General features: G+C 42.1%; 1 protein-coding gene across 9 annotated transcripts in view; it reads right to left on the bottom strand.

Moving 5' to 3' along the window:
- The window catches only part of ACACB (acetyl-CoA carboxylase beta), a 2,187,049-nt gene that overhangs the window by 1,114,515 nt on the left and 1,056,172 nt on the right, over window positions 1-16,362 (bottom strand). For 6 of the 9 annotated variants that reach the window (XM_085633341.1, XM_085633344.1, XM_085633343.1 and 3 more), the window contains one exon: window positions 6,637-6,660. The exons of the other annotated variants lie outside the window; for them this stretch is intronic. In XM_085633341.1, coding sequence (XP_085489467.1) covers window positions 6,637-6,660 — 24 coding nt within the window. The remainder of the gene's footprint in view (window positions 1-6,636; window positions 6,661-16,362) is intronic. 9 annotated transcript variants of the gene reach the window in all.

The raw sequence follows: 16,362 nt of genomic DNA, 5'->3' as shown, positions 1-16,362 counted from the left end.
CAGTGGCAGAGGGAAAATAACTTGAATATAACTTCCATCTCATCCCACACAGCTTTTATGTGGATTAAAATGTGCCACAGTGAGAAACCATCACTGTAAGTACTTCAACCTGTGAAGACACATACACATCACTGAACACCTTGGTCACAACACTGGTGGCAGGGTTTTTCAAAGGCATTGTCTCTGAACCATGTTGCATAGTCCATGAACACCAAAGTAGATTTGCGCTCACAAATGGCAGTAGGGTTGTGGGAATCAACAATTTTGATCACATTCCTTGCAAATGTACATCCACACCTAGAAAGGAAACACGGGGTGACTTGCTTTGCCCCCGACTCACCAGACATTTGGTAAGTCGGCCAAAAACAACGAGCAAATATCTTTTGTTTGTCATCCTTACTTGCTTAGTTACATGTACACGTAACAAAGAGGTGCTGAGCCTGAAAGACTAACATCCTCTTCCTGGCTCCCAATTTTAGAACAGACGAACACTATACAGTAGCCCTGCATACCATGTAACATTTAAGGAGTAAACTACCAGTCCTTTGGCCCGTTTTAGGGCAGTTCTTTACAGAGCTTTCCCTGATGATACATCGTTAATCAACTCTGGAACATGTGTCTGGGTATGCAGGTACCGTGCATGCAACTCTGACTGTTGCCATGACAGGGAAGACAGTGCCAGTCTCTCTCTCTCCTCCGAACTCAGTTCAACTCAGAAATGGAATTCTTGAAAGCAGGCCAATTTGCTTGAATCTAAATGCTGAAAGTCATCAATTTAAAAGGGTCTAATGATAGACCATGCATGACGGACCAGCTAACATCAGCATCACTTATAAGAGTTTCCTTGATGCTATCCAATTTGATGGGCTTCAGGAAATCCTGGCTATTTCTCACAATGGACACCGTTCAGGACCACACACTGCTGTCAGCAATTCTCAGAGGTAGGACTTGTGTGTAGTTTTCCTTAAAGATATACATTCTTCCTTAATATGAAACCAGGAGGGTAGCTATCGGGGAGCAGGGAAGAGTATGAGGTCAACCCTAGACTGTTTATTTTCACATGCCCTTGTTTACCTTAAGTGCAGCAAACTACCCGATTCTAGATATGGTGGATGAGGTATTCATATCCAGTACCAATTCCTTTGTGACCACTGATATATTACCCATGCCTCTCGGGTTTCTCCTTATTCTAAGTGGCCTGGGAAATGCCACTTAAATTCTTGAAATGCTGGGGCATTGTTTTGAAGCCCACTGTCCTAATGGGATTTTCCAGTTTTACTGACTTGCCACATACTCTTCGGCATTCCCAACAATTAGCTTTTGGGTCAGCAACCTGCGATTCAGGCTAGCTGTGACAGATACACTGGGCAAACAATCAATAGTTGCTTCAGGAGTAGCAGGTTAAAAAGCTCTGTTGAATAGCCAATTTGATTCTTGTAACTCTTGAGCTCTTATTGTGCTCCCTTGTTCAAATGTGCTTTTGTACCCAGTGCATTCCAGCTCAACTGGCTAGTCCCCTAATTGTTGGCATTCCCTGCAACTAGCTTTAGGGTGAGCAATCTACATTCAGGCAAGTCCTGTTGCAGATTCACTCGGCTCGCAAACAACCGTCGCTTCTGCTGTAATCGTTTAAAAAACTAATTGCATCAATCAACAATCCAACAAACATCTCTTCATCGAATGACACAGGTCTCCCAACCTGCATTCTTTACATTCTCAGCAATGTAAAAATGTGTAGTACTTCGCAATGGTTGGCCCAAGCCATGTAATGAAGGCACATTCAACATTTCAAAACCTCTTTCCCTCACACCTGTGTAATTCCATTATACACTAATTCACACTAAAAGAAGTCAGTTCAATCCCGGATTTCTTGTTCATGATACATTTCTATATTGTTTAAGCCAGACCAAAAGTGTTCAACCATAAAAACTACGCAAATGCAATAATCCAGTTTCAGGTAGTTCCTTTTCATAATGTGGATAGGGCTGGTTACCAGAGCTAATCCTCTAGGCAAGAAAGTATTGACTACCTGCCTCTCATGGGCATTAGCAAGTCTGCTCCACTCAAACTGGCTCTTTGTCCTTCTGCTTCATCTCTTGATTTTGTTAACCCCAAACTCTCTCCAACTTCATTCTTCTACGCAAAGTATCTCTCATTTATAATTGAATATCTTCTGCATCTTCGGTCATAGCTGCCAGGGTAGCAGCAGATAACACTGGAAGCACAGTGGGCAGAGAAGCATCACAGGGCAAGAGAAGGTATTTAAGAGGCTTGTCCAATCTTCAGAATCGGTGCCTCGCCTAAAGGGTCGGCTTTAGGTAACCCTTCAAAATGTATGCTTCTGGCCTTCGTGCATATATCAGTTGACCAAGACCCATGGCTCTCCGCTCAGAATCATCTACACTTGTAAGTCAATTATTTTACTCTAGTCCCTTTTCATGTTAAACTGATCTTTACAGCATGTTATAGGATCACGCCTGACATCGGGATCCTTCATCCTGTTTTTCCAGAGGAACCAGGCATACTAGTGACAGTATTTCCAGTTCAGTTATTCCAGCATTCAGAAGACACAGATCTCCTGTTTTCAGACTTTCCAATCAGGATGTAGCGGGATTGAGTAGTCTAAGGTATACTTATACTCAAAGAGACATTGCTGGACAGAAACTAAAATCATCATAAATAACAACCTTATTTACAAAGACAATTAGTAGAACAGTAACAAGCATGCATGCAACAAATTCAACATGTGTAGCACTTTTGGCAATTGTAGCAATATAAACATTCCTTGGCACAATTAATTGCTCAAAGGGCACACAAGAACCTTCTGATAGTTGTCTTTCCCCTATCTGTTATTTGAGTAATGCAGGTTACTAACATGTGTTTGTAAACACCCACCCTAGAATCAATGTGACCCAGCTATTTCTTAATCAGTGGAAACCAGCAGGGCTAATGTATAGAGTTTCCTAGGAGGCCAGTTGTAGTCAATATGTTTTGGTATTGGATCAACCAATGGCAAACAAAGGATCAAACAACTACAAGTAGGACATCAACATTAAGGACAACAGCAGTTAAGGTTGCACTCGTGCATTTAATCAAGAACAACTCTATAAAGGTTACACCTGTATGGACTAGCCAACAGCTTTGAGAATACTTGCAGAATATCAGGTCCACAGAAAGGTAAAGAGGTGGGGTCTCTCCTGAGGGACCCCTAGGATAGAGGCATATGCAAACACACTACTTCTGAATCACAAAAGGATCTAGCAAGGTGCTGGCCCATCTTTTTACAATGTATTGTTTATCTTGCGATAACAATTTAGTGTCTCCTCAGAGTCTGCTGCTCACAAAAGCTCACTGGTATGACTGGCTTTTCTTAAGGAATGGCTAGCTCTCAGAGCAGATGTTGCAGCGTGGCATATAGTCTGGCCATGGAGTTGCGGTATGGTAATATACAATACAGGACAGTGCAATGTTTTTCACAGATGTAACTTCTAGGGATTTCCCCCAGTCCTAGCATGTTCTTGGTCTTGGATGATCTCTGACTAGCAAGTGGTTTGGAAGGCTAGTCCAATCCATTCTTTGGCTGGGGCTCAGAGGTTCTACTTAAAATGTGACTCAAGAACCACTGCCAAAACATAAGAATGTATGACTCATTTTGGACAGCAGGAAGTGAATACACAGTTGAAACTGGAGGGTAATCAGCTTTGACTTTATAATGATCGTCCTGCTATTTTCAAATATATCTATTTCCAGACTTTCCCTCATATGAAACAAGGAGGGGTAAAGAAGACGGCACCAAATGTTACACAGCTAATTTGATCTAGACAGACATTTGTCTACTGATCCAGGGCTGGACAAAAACTGCCTAGCTCCATTCAAGGGACATGAAGAATTGAGGGGCTGCTAAAGCTGCTCCAAGGCAAGGCGTCACTGAGGTAGGGAAGTTGGCTGTCCTCCTATAATCCACCCGATTCAATAGAAAGATAAAACAGGCTACTTTGATGGGTCACCATCTATGGGCATTCACATTCAAAACCAAAGTAGAGAAAGACAACCCAACAGGGAAAATGGATTTCTGAACCACAGAAAACAAGAGTCCTATGAAACGCGAACATGACAAAAAGTGACTTAAGTTGTGCAGCTATCCCACAAAATGAGTAACACAAATTTAAGTCCCCTTTGAGAGACACCCTACAATGTCCTAGGGCCTCTCAGGCACATCACAATATCTACCCATTCTCTTTGGAAGTGAATGGCCCCAGGTATGGGAGACTGAAAATAATGTTTTACTCATCAGTACTAGTCACATCTGCCACGAGAGGTGTAGCTAAAGAGGCCTGATAGCTGACCAGTTAGAGTATGATTGGTTTTTGTATTCGGAAAATGCTTCATACACCACACAGGGGTATAACGTCACTCACATACAGAGAAGGCATCAACAGAAGAGCTGACACGGAAAAGTCTTAAGGGCATTCCTAAATACCAGATGGCTTAGCTTATTCCACAGCTTAGGGAACAAAGTGGAAAAAACATTCACCACAGCTTTCTCATTTCATCCTCAGCTTATTTAGGATAAGAAGATTTTTTATCACCTCACAGACGACTGACAATGATGCTTTTGCAAATGATGTACAAGTGCAAAGCACTCCATTCTATAGAACCATTTCTGCACCAGGGCAAGGCCCTCATTAGATGTAGACTGATAAATTCCGATGTAAGCCGTAACTTATGTTACAGCACATATCAGAATTATGGTTTTTGTGAAAAATATTAGCAGGTCAAACCTACCAATATTAATGGAATGGAAAACTCCCAGTATTAATCAAAACATGGATTTTGGTATGTAAAGCAATGCAGCAGAAAATCCTTAAGACTGCCATATCCGTCTCCTGTAATTCTGAGGAGTAAGAGGGGTGGTCAGCTGGTGCCAGCAGACTGATCAGGGAGCCATCTTGAAAACAAACATGCCTGCTCGGGTGGCACCCATAAAGGGGGCTGCTTCAGCAGGGCAGTGAATGTGAGGGTGCCGCAGTGACAGGGCTTGCCATTATTGGACAGTGGGTGGCTGCCACTCTTGCACCCCCTATCATAAATAGTTTCCTGTGGTCAAAGAGGGCCATTAAAGCTAAGCCTCTTATGTAAGGCTTTCCTACTTATTTTCCTCCAAGCCTGGATCACATTTTTCATTAACAAGATATTTTTATTGTCTTTTCCTAGCATCAGCTGCATTTTTGACCTTTCCTGCTATGGTTGATGAAACTGTTGCCTGCAGCCAAACAAGAAAAGCACAAGTCCCTGTAGATCAGAGGATAGAAAGGCAAGGTCAGCATGATCTTGCATTTTTGTTTGTTGTACAAATAATTCCATGTTTTTCCAATGTGAGCCCTTGCTTGTGGTGATCAACTGACAGAACACAATTCCAGGAGATGTTCTGCCAGGTTTACCGGACCATAGGTTGAAACTGGATAATGCATCAGCTCTCATTGCCAGAGGAATAAAAATGCTTATAATGGGTATGCAGTTCTACCCATTACCACTAAATCCAGTATGAAGAGTATTTGAATGGCTAATATGCACCACAGACCACAAGCAGCACTACAAGACTTTGCAAAGCTTGCAGGTCTGAATGGCTTCATCACAGCTGATTAAAACATAATAAATAGCACTAAATGCATCCACACATGATGCCACATGGCAGCAGTATGCAGTCAGAGATGGTCTATTGAATATTTACTATTCCCAAATCTATGACAGCATGGGCCTCTATTTTAATTAGGGTTTGGATACATGCCTACTGTAGGGGATACTGTAACAAAGTGCTAGAAACAATGGTGCAATTTACATCATCCAGACATTCGTCCTATGTGCAAATTATGCACTTCTGTTAATTTCAATACGTGTCCTTGCATACCTAACATATAGTGCACATGATGTAATATGCACGGTAGGGGATACCCAGAAACAGAATGAACTTGCACATAGCCAAGGTAAAAAGTATTTTTCAATACACTAACAAAGAAGGTTCTTATTTTGGAAAAAACAAAGCAGTCCTAATTAGTTTCTCACATACTCCCTGGTGAAATTCTGATTTATTCCTCAATGAAACGGGGTGAAAGTACTTTGCTATAGGCGAATTCAGGGCCAAAACAAATGCTTCTGTGTTGTGAATCCTCAAACCCACTGTAGGGTTTGGTTACACCATCAACTGTCTTGCCTGTCCTTGTCACTCACCTGGCCAGTCCACTGTGTATGCCTGCTTTTTCACAGTCATTCTAATTTACATGTATTTTGGGTATGCACCTGTAGCATAGATTACAGTCAACCCACATAAACTATTTATTTGAGACTCATTATAATTTGTGCACAAGTACACTATGCATTGTCTGACCTAGGCCTCTTCAACCAGAAAAAAATCTTGCACTCCTACAATTGCATGCATGTTACCAGTGGAGGGGGCAGAGTCCCAAACCTACCATGAATGTTATTCATATAAACAAGATGTTTCTTTCTGCCTGATGGAGCCAAAATTGTCACAGCTATAGTCATCGACTAAAGAGGGAGGCACATATCACACATTATTAAACGGATTAATAATTCCATTTCCTACTCATGCTTCAAATAGAAAATACTGCACTCTACCTGCTCAAAGTTGGGCTGCTTTCTCTGAAATTAAATCATTAAATAACAAGAGATATTAAACAAAAGATCAAAGTACTCAACACATCTACCTATTTTCAGATACAGCTGCTAACATTACTTTTTTTTTTTTTTTTTAACTGAGTGAATAATGGTTACAAAAATGCGTCAGACCATCTCTTTGACTTGCTTATTTAAAGAATGTACAGTAACTCCTCTAATACAAGATCATCTTTTCATATTTACAGGTTACGATTAAATGGAAAGTGCATTCTACGGGATTTCAACAAGGGCTAGGGTCCAAGGGTATTTATGACCAATTGAGGGCTCTTTCAATGCATTTATTTACACTTCCATACAAGCAAACAAGTTCAATCGTAAATTACCAATACAGATAAAGACGGTAAATTGGGTATTTCTGCAGAGGCAAAGAGGACAATGTATCAAAACAGGAATTACCCTATTTTTTACTTTTACCTTCTCATTCCTCTTCAAACTGTAGCCATATCCATAGGAGGATGCGCTTAAGTGTTGTACTTTGGCTACTTAATCCCACATTCTAGAGACAAGTAGTAAAAGCAGGCTCATCAATCCCCCACTCCTTGATATCCAGATGTCTGATTCGTGAAACCTCCAATCAGATCTCCACTGAACAAGTAAATTCAAGGCATCCAAATTTCTCCACCACTTCCCCCTCCAATTTAATCACCATACTGCCTAATTCAGAGAGTAAGCGCGGATGAACAATGACTGACTCCACTTACATGTTAGAGAACAGGATGAGGACACGATATCTGGAAGATTGTAAAGAAGAGTCTTGTGATAATGAAAACCCTTCACAGCCAGCATAACTGGAGGTCAACATACCCAAACCTACAGTGTGGCCACCTTCATGCAAACAAATATAGCATCCAAACCAAAATGTTGTATGCCATTACAGAGAATGAAGGACTGGACAATCAAGCCAAGATGGTGATTGCGAGAGCACAAAACAAGTTGGAATCTGCCACCATCCAAAAACAGTGATAGCCAACAAAGCAAATTTTATTTTTTATTTTATTTAAAACGTTTTATATAGCATGAACTAGGCTCTAAAAGAGTATCAGAGCTCTTCACAAATGCTTAAATTAAATAGATAGCTTGATACAATAGGTAAAAACATAATAGTAGATAGTAGGGAAGGCATAAGTGGGTCTGCGGGTATTCAAGAGTGTGTTAGCCATTGGTCCTTAAAATCAGGAGTAAGTCCTGTTTGGTGGGCTAAGTTAAGTCTTGGGGTCAGGTAAGGATTTGTTCATTAGAAGCAGTTTGATTTCTTTTTTGAAGGAAGTGCTAGAAGGGTTCATTCTGATTTCCGGGGGCAGGGCATTCCAGATTCTAGGTGCTAGTCTGTGGAAAGTACGATTGTATGTTTTCTTTTCCGAAATTTTTACGGTTTCAATAGCCAGGTGCTGGTGCTTCTCGACGTTCTGCCACCGCCTGATAGTTCCAGTTTTTAGGCTAGATATCTTGAAGTGTTGAAGTGCAAGGCTTTGTGTGTCATGCAGGAAATTTTAAGATGTTTTCTTGCCTCATAAGGGAGCCAGTTCAGTGCCTTTAGATCAGGGGTGATTTGGTTGTTCTTTTTTGGAGCCGGTGATAAGTTTTGCGGTTGCGTTGAGAGAGGCTCCTATTGGAGCCAGTCTGGATCTTGGTAGACCACATAAGGTTGTATTCCCATAGTCTATTCTGAGTATCATTAGAGCTTGCACTGCTGATTTGAGGTCGTCGGTGGGAAGGAAGGGTTTTAGTTCTCTAATAATGTTCATATGAAAGTTTGCTCCTCTGGTGGCTGTACTGATATGTTCCTGCATATTGTGATTTTTGTTGATTGCTATTACCAGAGATCTTGCAGAATCTATGATGTATGGTTTGCAGTTGAAGGCTGCTAAGTGTTTCATCCAGTCTTCAATGTAGACGTGTCCTCGTGGAGGGGTAATTAGGAGGAATTCGGTTTTGAGCGCATTAAGTTTGAGGTGGTCTCTGGTCAGCCAGGTGTGGGTTTTTGCAGAGTTATGTTGAGTGAGCGGATATCTGGTGATGATACTTTTAGGTATAGTTGGATATCATCAGCATATATGTGGTAGTGAACATTGGAGAGTTTCAAAATTTCGGTTAGGGGCGCCATGAATAGGTCGAGGAGGCTAGGTGATAAGGAGGAACCTTGAGGGACTCCTAGGGTGACCACCGATGTGGACAGCGATTGGTTGATCTTGATTCTTTGCGTGCGGCTGTCTAAGAAAGAGGCGAACCATATTAGAACAACCCCTGATAATCCCATTCTATGCTGAAGTAAACCTGGGAGACTGTCATATTTGACCATATCATTGGCTGAGGATAGATCTAGTATGATTAGAAGGGAGGATTCATTTTGGTCTAGTATTCTGAGCGCATCATCAACAATGTGTGTCATGGCTGTTTCTGTGCTATGGTCCTGACGGAAGCCTGATTGGAACTGGTCAATGAGGTGGAATTGAGCTATGGGGCTGCATAGTTGGGAAGGACGCATTTCTCCAGTAGTTTTACTAGGGTAGGAATAGTGGATATTGGACGGTAGTTATCTTGGATTGTGTTTCCAGCTGTGTTTTTTTTTGTTTTTTTTAGAATGGGGGTTACCTGGCCTGCTTTTAGGCAGCGCTGCAGGGTTCCTTGCAGTAGGGAGGCATTCACTATCTTTGTCCAGAGGGGTATTAGACAAGTTTTGATCTCACTGAAGATGTTGGCTGGAAGTGGGTCTTGTGAATGTCATTTTCCTCGAAATTTTTAAAGTGTTCCAAGATGCTTTGTGTTTTAGGGTAAGTTTGATAGGGGTGTGTACAGATTGGGCGAGAGGGGGATAGGTGGAATTATAATTGTGAGGTGTTCATTTGCTGTTTGGAGTTAATTTTCTATCTTTTTATATTTTTTAAGGAAGTGGGAGGAAAACATGTTGCAGGTTGGTGGTGGGTTAGGACCTAATGTGGGGGCGTTAGGTTGTTGAGAGGATTGTTGCTTGATCATTTTGAACAGTTTTCTTGGGTGATTTCTGGCATTGTTTAGCTGAACTTTGAAGAAATTTGCTTTTGAGATTCCGATGTGTTTGTTGTAGGTGCTGCTCCGTGATCTCAGTTGTTTAAGGTGCTCTAGTGATGGCGAAGATCTCTATGGCCGTTCAGCTAGTCTCCGGTTACGTCTTTGTTCATTTAGGCTCCCATTGTACCATGGTTTGGAGTCTTTAGAGGACGTTATTTTTAGATTAAAGGGCGTAACTGCGTCAAGAATGCTAGTCATCGAGTTGTTATAGTGGTTTGTGAGGTCATGGAGCTCTCTCATGTCCTCTGGTGGCGTTAATACGTTATTACTGAGGAATGGTAGATCGTTGAGGTTAATGTTGTGAGTGTTCCTTTTCCATTGTTTGGGTTTCTTAATTTGGGGTTTATGTGTCTTACTACGTTCGGTGATAAGGAAGGTGATACAGTGGTGGTCTGTCCAATCAGAGGGGACGATCGATTCAAGTTTGATGGAGTTTGTCCTAGCAATGATGAGATCGAGTGTATCGCCGAGGTTGTGCGTCGGGCTGTCGCAGAATTGGACCAGTTTGAGGTCAGTACGGAAGGTTTTAAGGCTATTAACTGTGGGGTCGTTGTGATCATTCCAGAGAAGGTTGAAGTCTCCGAGGAAGATATGGGAGCAATGTTGTCCAGCGTTGGAGGAGATGATTTCCATGATTTGTTCGATGAATGCGTGTTTGTTGCCTGGAGGGTGGTAGAGAGGTGTAATTTGCATAGAGGACTGTTGTTGCTCACAATGTTTAGGCATTGGTATTAGCGGGTGGGAAGGTCGATGGTTTGTGACTGGTTTACCATAAGGTTATACGATGTATACAGGCTATGCCACCCCCAAATATTTTTGGTCTATCTGCAGTTATAATGCTATAGCCTGGAGGGATTAGAATGTCAAGGAGTCGTTCTTTAGCCATGTTTTGGTTAGGACGATTAGGTCAAAATCATTGGTAAGGATGATGTCTGCTATGTCCGCTGTGTATTTCACGGCCAATCTGCAATTTAGGAGCATGCACTTCAGGTGAGGTTTGGTGTTCTTTGGGGTTTTCTCCTCAATGGGTAATGGTTTGAGGTTGGCCTTATGAACCTCTCTAGAGTTAGGTCTCTATTCGCTGTGTGGGTTCAACGCGATCGTTAAGATTGGGTTCAGGCTATGTGGGAAATCATGATGTTTTGTCTTGTATGTGAGAAGGGCTTGGATGTCATTTTCTGAGACAGGGACTGTGGTCCTGGCTGGTCTTGAGGAGTTATGGCAGGGTGTGGATTGCAGTTTTGTGACCGGTGGTGGATGGAGTGTGGTGTTTATTGGGAGGAGAGTGTGCTGTGTGTTATTATTAGGGTGTAACAGACTATTTCTCTCATGTGTCTTTGAGTGTCCCCTGTTGTTGTAGGCGCTCTCTGTAGTGATGCTGGTTAGATTCAGTAGGTCAGTTTTGAGTTGCTGTAGTACCTGTGTGTTTTCTCCAAGTCTGAACTTAATCTCAGCATGGTAGTTCGTGGATGGGGTTTGGGGAGTGGGGTACGGAGTTGTGTGTTTTATCTGAGTTTCTTTGTTGTACAAGTTTTTTTGTGGGGAAGGGGTATGTGTGGTGGGGCTTTTGGGTTTGTAATCAGGGCATGGACGTGGGGAAGTGGTGGTGGATATATTTTTGTCAGCGTCGCTCTATGGCCCTTCTCGTAGTGATGAGTGAGCTTGGATTGGTGAGGTGTGATGGGGTTGCCCCAACACAGTCCGGAGGGCTGGCTGGGTTGTTAAGGTGTGTTATGGTTGGTGCTGAGGTGTGTGATGGTGAAAGGGGTGGACTGTCTATGGTGGTAGAGCTCAGAAGAGAGGGGTCTCTCTTATTATTATTAGGTACCTTCTGTTTGAGGATAGGTAAGAGTTTGTTGAAAATGTCGAAGTGATCAGATGACTGTATGAGTATAATCCCATTGTTAAAAATGTAGATCGTGAGTTTTGCATTGAGGGCGGGGGAGGGGGCTCAGAGTCTTAGGCCGTGTGCGTTTTTTCTAGATGTGGCGATAGATAGCGTTAAGTAGAGGGTTTTTCTCCATTGGGCTCTTTTTTGTGTGTGAAATATGAGATCACTAGTTATGGTTCCTTTAGATGTCCAGAGGAATGGGACGGATATGAGTGTTTCTGGATGCAGTTTGAGAAGTCGATATTTGAGGGCTTTGGTAGCTTATTTTTGTAAGATTTGGTGGGTATTTGATTATGTGAGTGTTGTGGCCGTCTGGTTCTAAGATGCTGTCCGGTGAGGAATGTGACTCGGTGTCCATGCCTGATGGGAGCAGGAGTGATAGTGTGTCCTAAGCTATATTCTATAATCCTGGTGGACAGTTTTGTAGGTGGGTGTTTGGGGAGTTAGAGCATGCATCAGTGATAATACGTCCTAAACTGTAATCTATAGTCCTGGTGGGAGTCCTCTGATGTGGGGGAGGGGGATGCGTGTGATAAGATGGCAGTAGTAATGAAGACAAGTTAGCGGATTCCAATATGGCTGACACTCCAAGGGTCACACCCCAATCCAAGATGATGGCAGTCATTGCAGCAAAAGAAACCCACATCAAATGGTGCTGCCGATTACTTGAAGACAGACGATGTCTCTGAAAAGCAGCTACTTTTCGGTCACAATGAAAACCCTGACAGAAAGGCGATTGCTACCTCTGCAATTGTCTGCCAAGCGAAGGCTCTGGTGAGCCTCTTTTAAATTGCTACAGTGCATTGGTAATTAAAGCATGCTCTTTTTTGCAGCTGTATTCCTGGACACAATGCTTCTCATCATTTGTGGACAGGGGGATCTTGGGGTCAGCAAAAGAATTAACAACACATCTTTTTGAGAGAACTATCAAGCAGTACTAAGTAAAGTTTGTTGCAAGGACCACTGTTCGAACTTTTTTGCTTTCAGAGTATGGTTATTGTGTTCATACCCATACCCATGAGGCACTCTTCTCCTTCGCTTGGGGTGTCTGCAGTTCTGCTGCTTCTGAGCATCAAGGGCCTCTGCCCATGCCGAAGCAGTCCCAGAGAAATGCCACTGCTTGCTATACAGTCCGACCAAAGGATTTCACTAAAGCAGGCCGATTCTACTATAAAATAGAAAACTGGGGGGTTGCCAACAGAGGTGGGATGAGGGCAGGGAAAGGTGGCAGAATTACCAATGTTAATGAGGTAGGTAAAACCGTTTTCGTGCATGAAGCCAATGCATCTTCTTTTGACCTAGTTTTGAAAAAGGAAAGATTATCTGCATGATGATTCCGGCACTCTTAGTCTCCCTTTTTTCAAAACTGCATGGGAAATAAACTCAAACCTCCTAAAAAAGTACATTGCTAAGAATGAACAAGTGACTTAGTTCGTGCATGCATATGTAAATTGTTTTCCCCTTACATGCTTGGTGTATTACAGCATGTTGATTGAGGTAATGATTGTGTGGGGGTGGGAAGAAAAGGGGGCAGCAGAGACTAAGTTGTTGGTAAATCTATGAACCAGGTACATTTTACCAGGTGACATACTGCTGAGAGCAGCCAAAATCCCTGGATGAAACCAAGGGAGCAAATGCAGAATTACCAGGGTAAATCAGAACAAATTACTAATTCCGCCAGAAATTTCTCAGGGGAACCAAAGGGTTCCACCTGCAACCCCCCTTTAAATCCAGCCCTGGGGTTACCAGTAACTTGAACAACGGTAACTCCAGGGAACAGAAAATAAGACGACACAAAGGAACTCGTATACCCACCCAGGCTTTAGCAAACCATTTATACAGAATTTCCTGGGTGAATGCTGCATCTTTCCTTGAAGATGCCTCAATGGAATAACACTAGCAGAAAGCATGTAGTCTACCCAACTTTGCTGACCTTCAAATTTCTTTGAAAGGAATTTACTTTTGGATTGCCAACGATGCAGCTTGTGTGATGGTGGAGTGAGCACAAAGACTCTGAAGTCCATCAACTACCAATTTAGCAAGATTTGGAAATGTAAACGACAGTCGTCAATAGGGGCTTTAGCGGTTTGACCTGGACCACCACAAGTGACAGATTCTCACAGAGTCTAAAGGCTTTTGTCATTTTAGAGGTAAAATGTCTGCTCTCTCAAGATATCAAAATCATGCAAAGTCTCTTCAACTGACAGACCTGGAGTCCAGGCTGAAAGGCTTGGAGGACAATTTTGTGGTTTAAATAAAACTGAATACTAAAGAAAAAGGATGGACAGATTCTCCTGTCAGAGTAAATTGCTCACAAGAAGGCTTCTCTTTCAAGTTAATAACGCCAAAGGTCATTTGCTCCAAATAGTTCTAAAGGAGTAAGACCAGCACAAGAGTAAAACTGAGCAGCAAAATCCGTAATAGAGTACTAGAGTTGCAGACCATCAGAACTGTGAACCAAATCTCAATCTGCAAAGCAAAAATTCCAAAACAATCTACAATGGTTTAAGAATAACATTTACAAAAATCCACTTTGATACCTGAAGAGCCATAATATAAAATAAAACACAAGCCATTACACAAGGAAGTTTTCTGGGCACTTAAATTCCTTTCTGAGGCTCAGCAAAAGAATCTTGGCCATGCATTTCTTCATGATTAAATTCCTTCCCAAGTGTAAACACGAAGGTTACATTTCCTTCTGATGAGCACAAATGTGCTATCTCAGGTATTAATCTCTCGAGTTAAAAGATTGATGTTTAGAAAGAAAAATCAGTCCTCCCTGTTAAACTAAGGAACTAGGAAAGCAAGAAAAAAGGCAGTTTATGAGGTGAAGGTGATCTGTGAAACACATTTGGCCGGGATAAAAATAAACCTGAAGAGCAGTATTTCTAGAAACTTAAAGATTCCAATGAAGAGGTAGGAGGGAAGTTTGGGGAGGAGAATCATACCGAAAGTTTGCTGACCAGCCTACAAGAGTATATCCTAAGGATTTTTTCCCAACTCTAGACAGGATGCAAATCTGGGCACGGAGTGTTGTTCGAATAAATCTATTTATGGAAAACCTCAAGCAAAGAAGATTCTTTACATTTGGAATGATCTCCAATTCATGTGGAAAACTATACAGGTTGCAGAGGAAGTCAAAGTGCAGGTCTCTTCTGAAGTTGGGAAGCTGCTAGGAAAACATTGTTGTCCCGTTACAAAATATGAACTGCTAGGTTGCAAAAAGTGATAGACTACATTTGACAATTTTAAACACTGCTGTCGTATTGTCCATTGAGGACTTGAACAACAATCACCCAGAGAAGAATGGAGGGAGGACCGTATAGCTAGAAATATGGCTTTAAGCTACAGTGTAACAATTGGAATCAGGACACGAAGAGGTCAAGTACTCCGCTTTATAACTCTGGCTGTAGTACCAACCAGATCTTTAATCATTTGAAGCTGTTGTAATGCTGCTTCTTTATTCTCTGCCACCCAGAAGAGAAATCTTGCAGCATCCTGGAGACAAAATTCAGAAATTTCTTCAAAATTCCAGACATTTTAAGCCACCATCAAGGATGCTGCATTGCTCTAGTAAAGTGGGAGTCAAACATTATGAGATGTACTTTACCATTGGCTCTCCCAGGTCTCGACTTTCCGTAAAATCAAAGGAGGAAGCAGAGAAGCAGAATCTTTTCCATAACCAAAAGAAATGGTGACCAGAAATAGCAAAACACAATGACACTGGAAGGCAGACACTAGGAGACACCGAAAACACAGGGATAATATGCATGGAAGGGAAAGTGGGGTACAAGTACCCTGGAAAACACAGTCACAAACATGGGAACACAGACCAAGGACGAGGCAGACTTGGTGTGACAGGGACACTAAGACAATGGAAAGAAAGCTGGCTGATGAGACAATGAGGGAGGAAGACAGTAGCATGGAAAAACACAAAGAAGAACTGAACATTGGAAATCACAGGCATAAGGTAATGCAGAGAGAAAGATGTCCCTCCTGGTGATCCAATATGGTGCCAAGCAGGAGAAGTGCAAAAAAAACTAATCAGATTCAGCTTGTCCGACCTTCAAGTAGTGGTGTTACATTGGGTGCTGACTGCCTGCAGAAGATATTCTGAATGCCAGAACAACTAATGTACTGCTGCATGTAGAGCTATATGCTCGCTTCTTAAAGCAATAGATTGTGCTGGGGGAGAGAATATGCCAAAAAACGTGGCTTAACCGTGCTCATGTGAGAGAAAACAGCGATATACTTGGTGAGTTAGTGACAATTCACTCAAGATGATAGACAGGAGGCACTTGCTGCAGCTTGTGCAATCTTGCTAGTTTCTTCTTGTCAGGCTACCGTCCGTCACAATCTTCAAATACCAAACCGGCAACAAAACAGTGGTCAGTGAGATATTATCTAGAGGGGTATGGGAGTAAGTTAATTATTTGTTTACTGCAGTCCAACCAGACAAGTCATTTGGACTAAGGACAACACCCTTAAAAAAATCAAAAAGGGCTTCCAATTTGGGCATAGAAAGGGGTAACTAGCTTAGCACGTCAGGGAGCCGCATGTTGAAATAATCTAAGGCACAGACTTCAGGAATAAAAAAGCTTTTGGATGGTGACCCAATACTCACAATAGAAATTCCAGTCACAAAAGTTATATTCTTAAAATTATGAAACAAATCACTCAGAACCTCGGGCTCCCTCTTTGACTAGGATAGAGATGGGTGGGGGCTC

The sequence above is a fragment of the Triturus cristatus genome, chromosome 11 (genome assembly GCF_964204655.1).
Source record: "Triturus cristatus chromosome 11, aTriCri1.1, whole genome shotgun sequence".
NCBI classification, from domain to species: Eukaryota; Metazoa; Chordata; class Amphibia; order Caudata; family Salamandridae; genus Triturus; species Triturus cristatus.
This window is presented reverse-complemented; position numbering and strand designations above follow the sequence as displayed.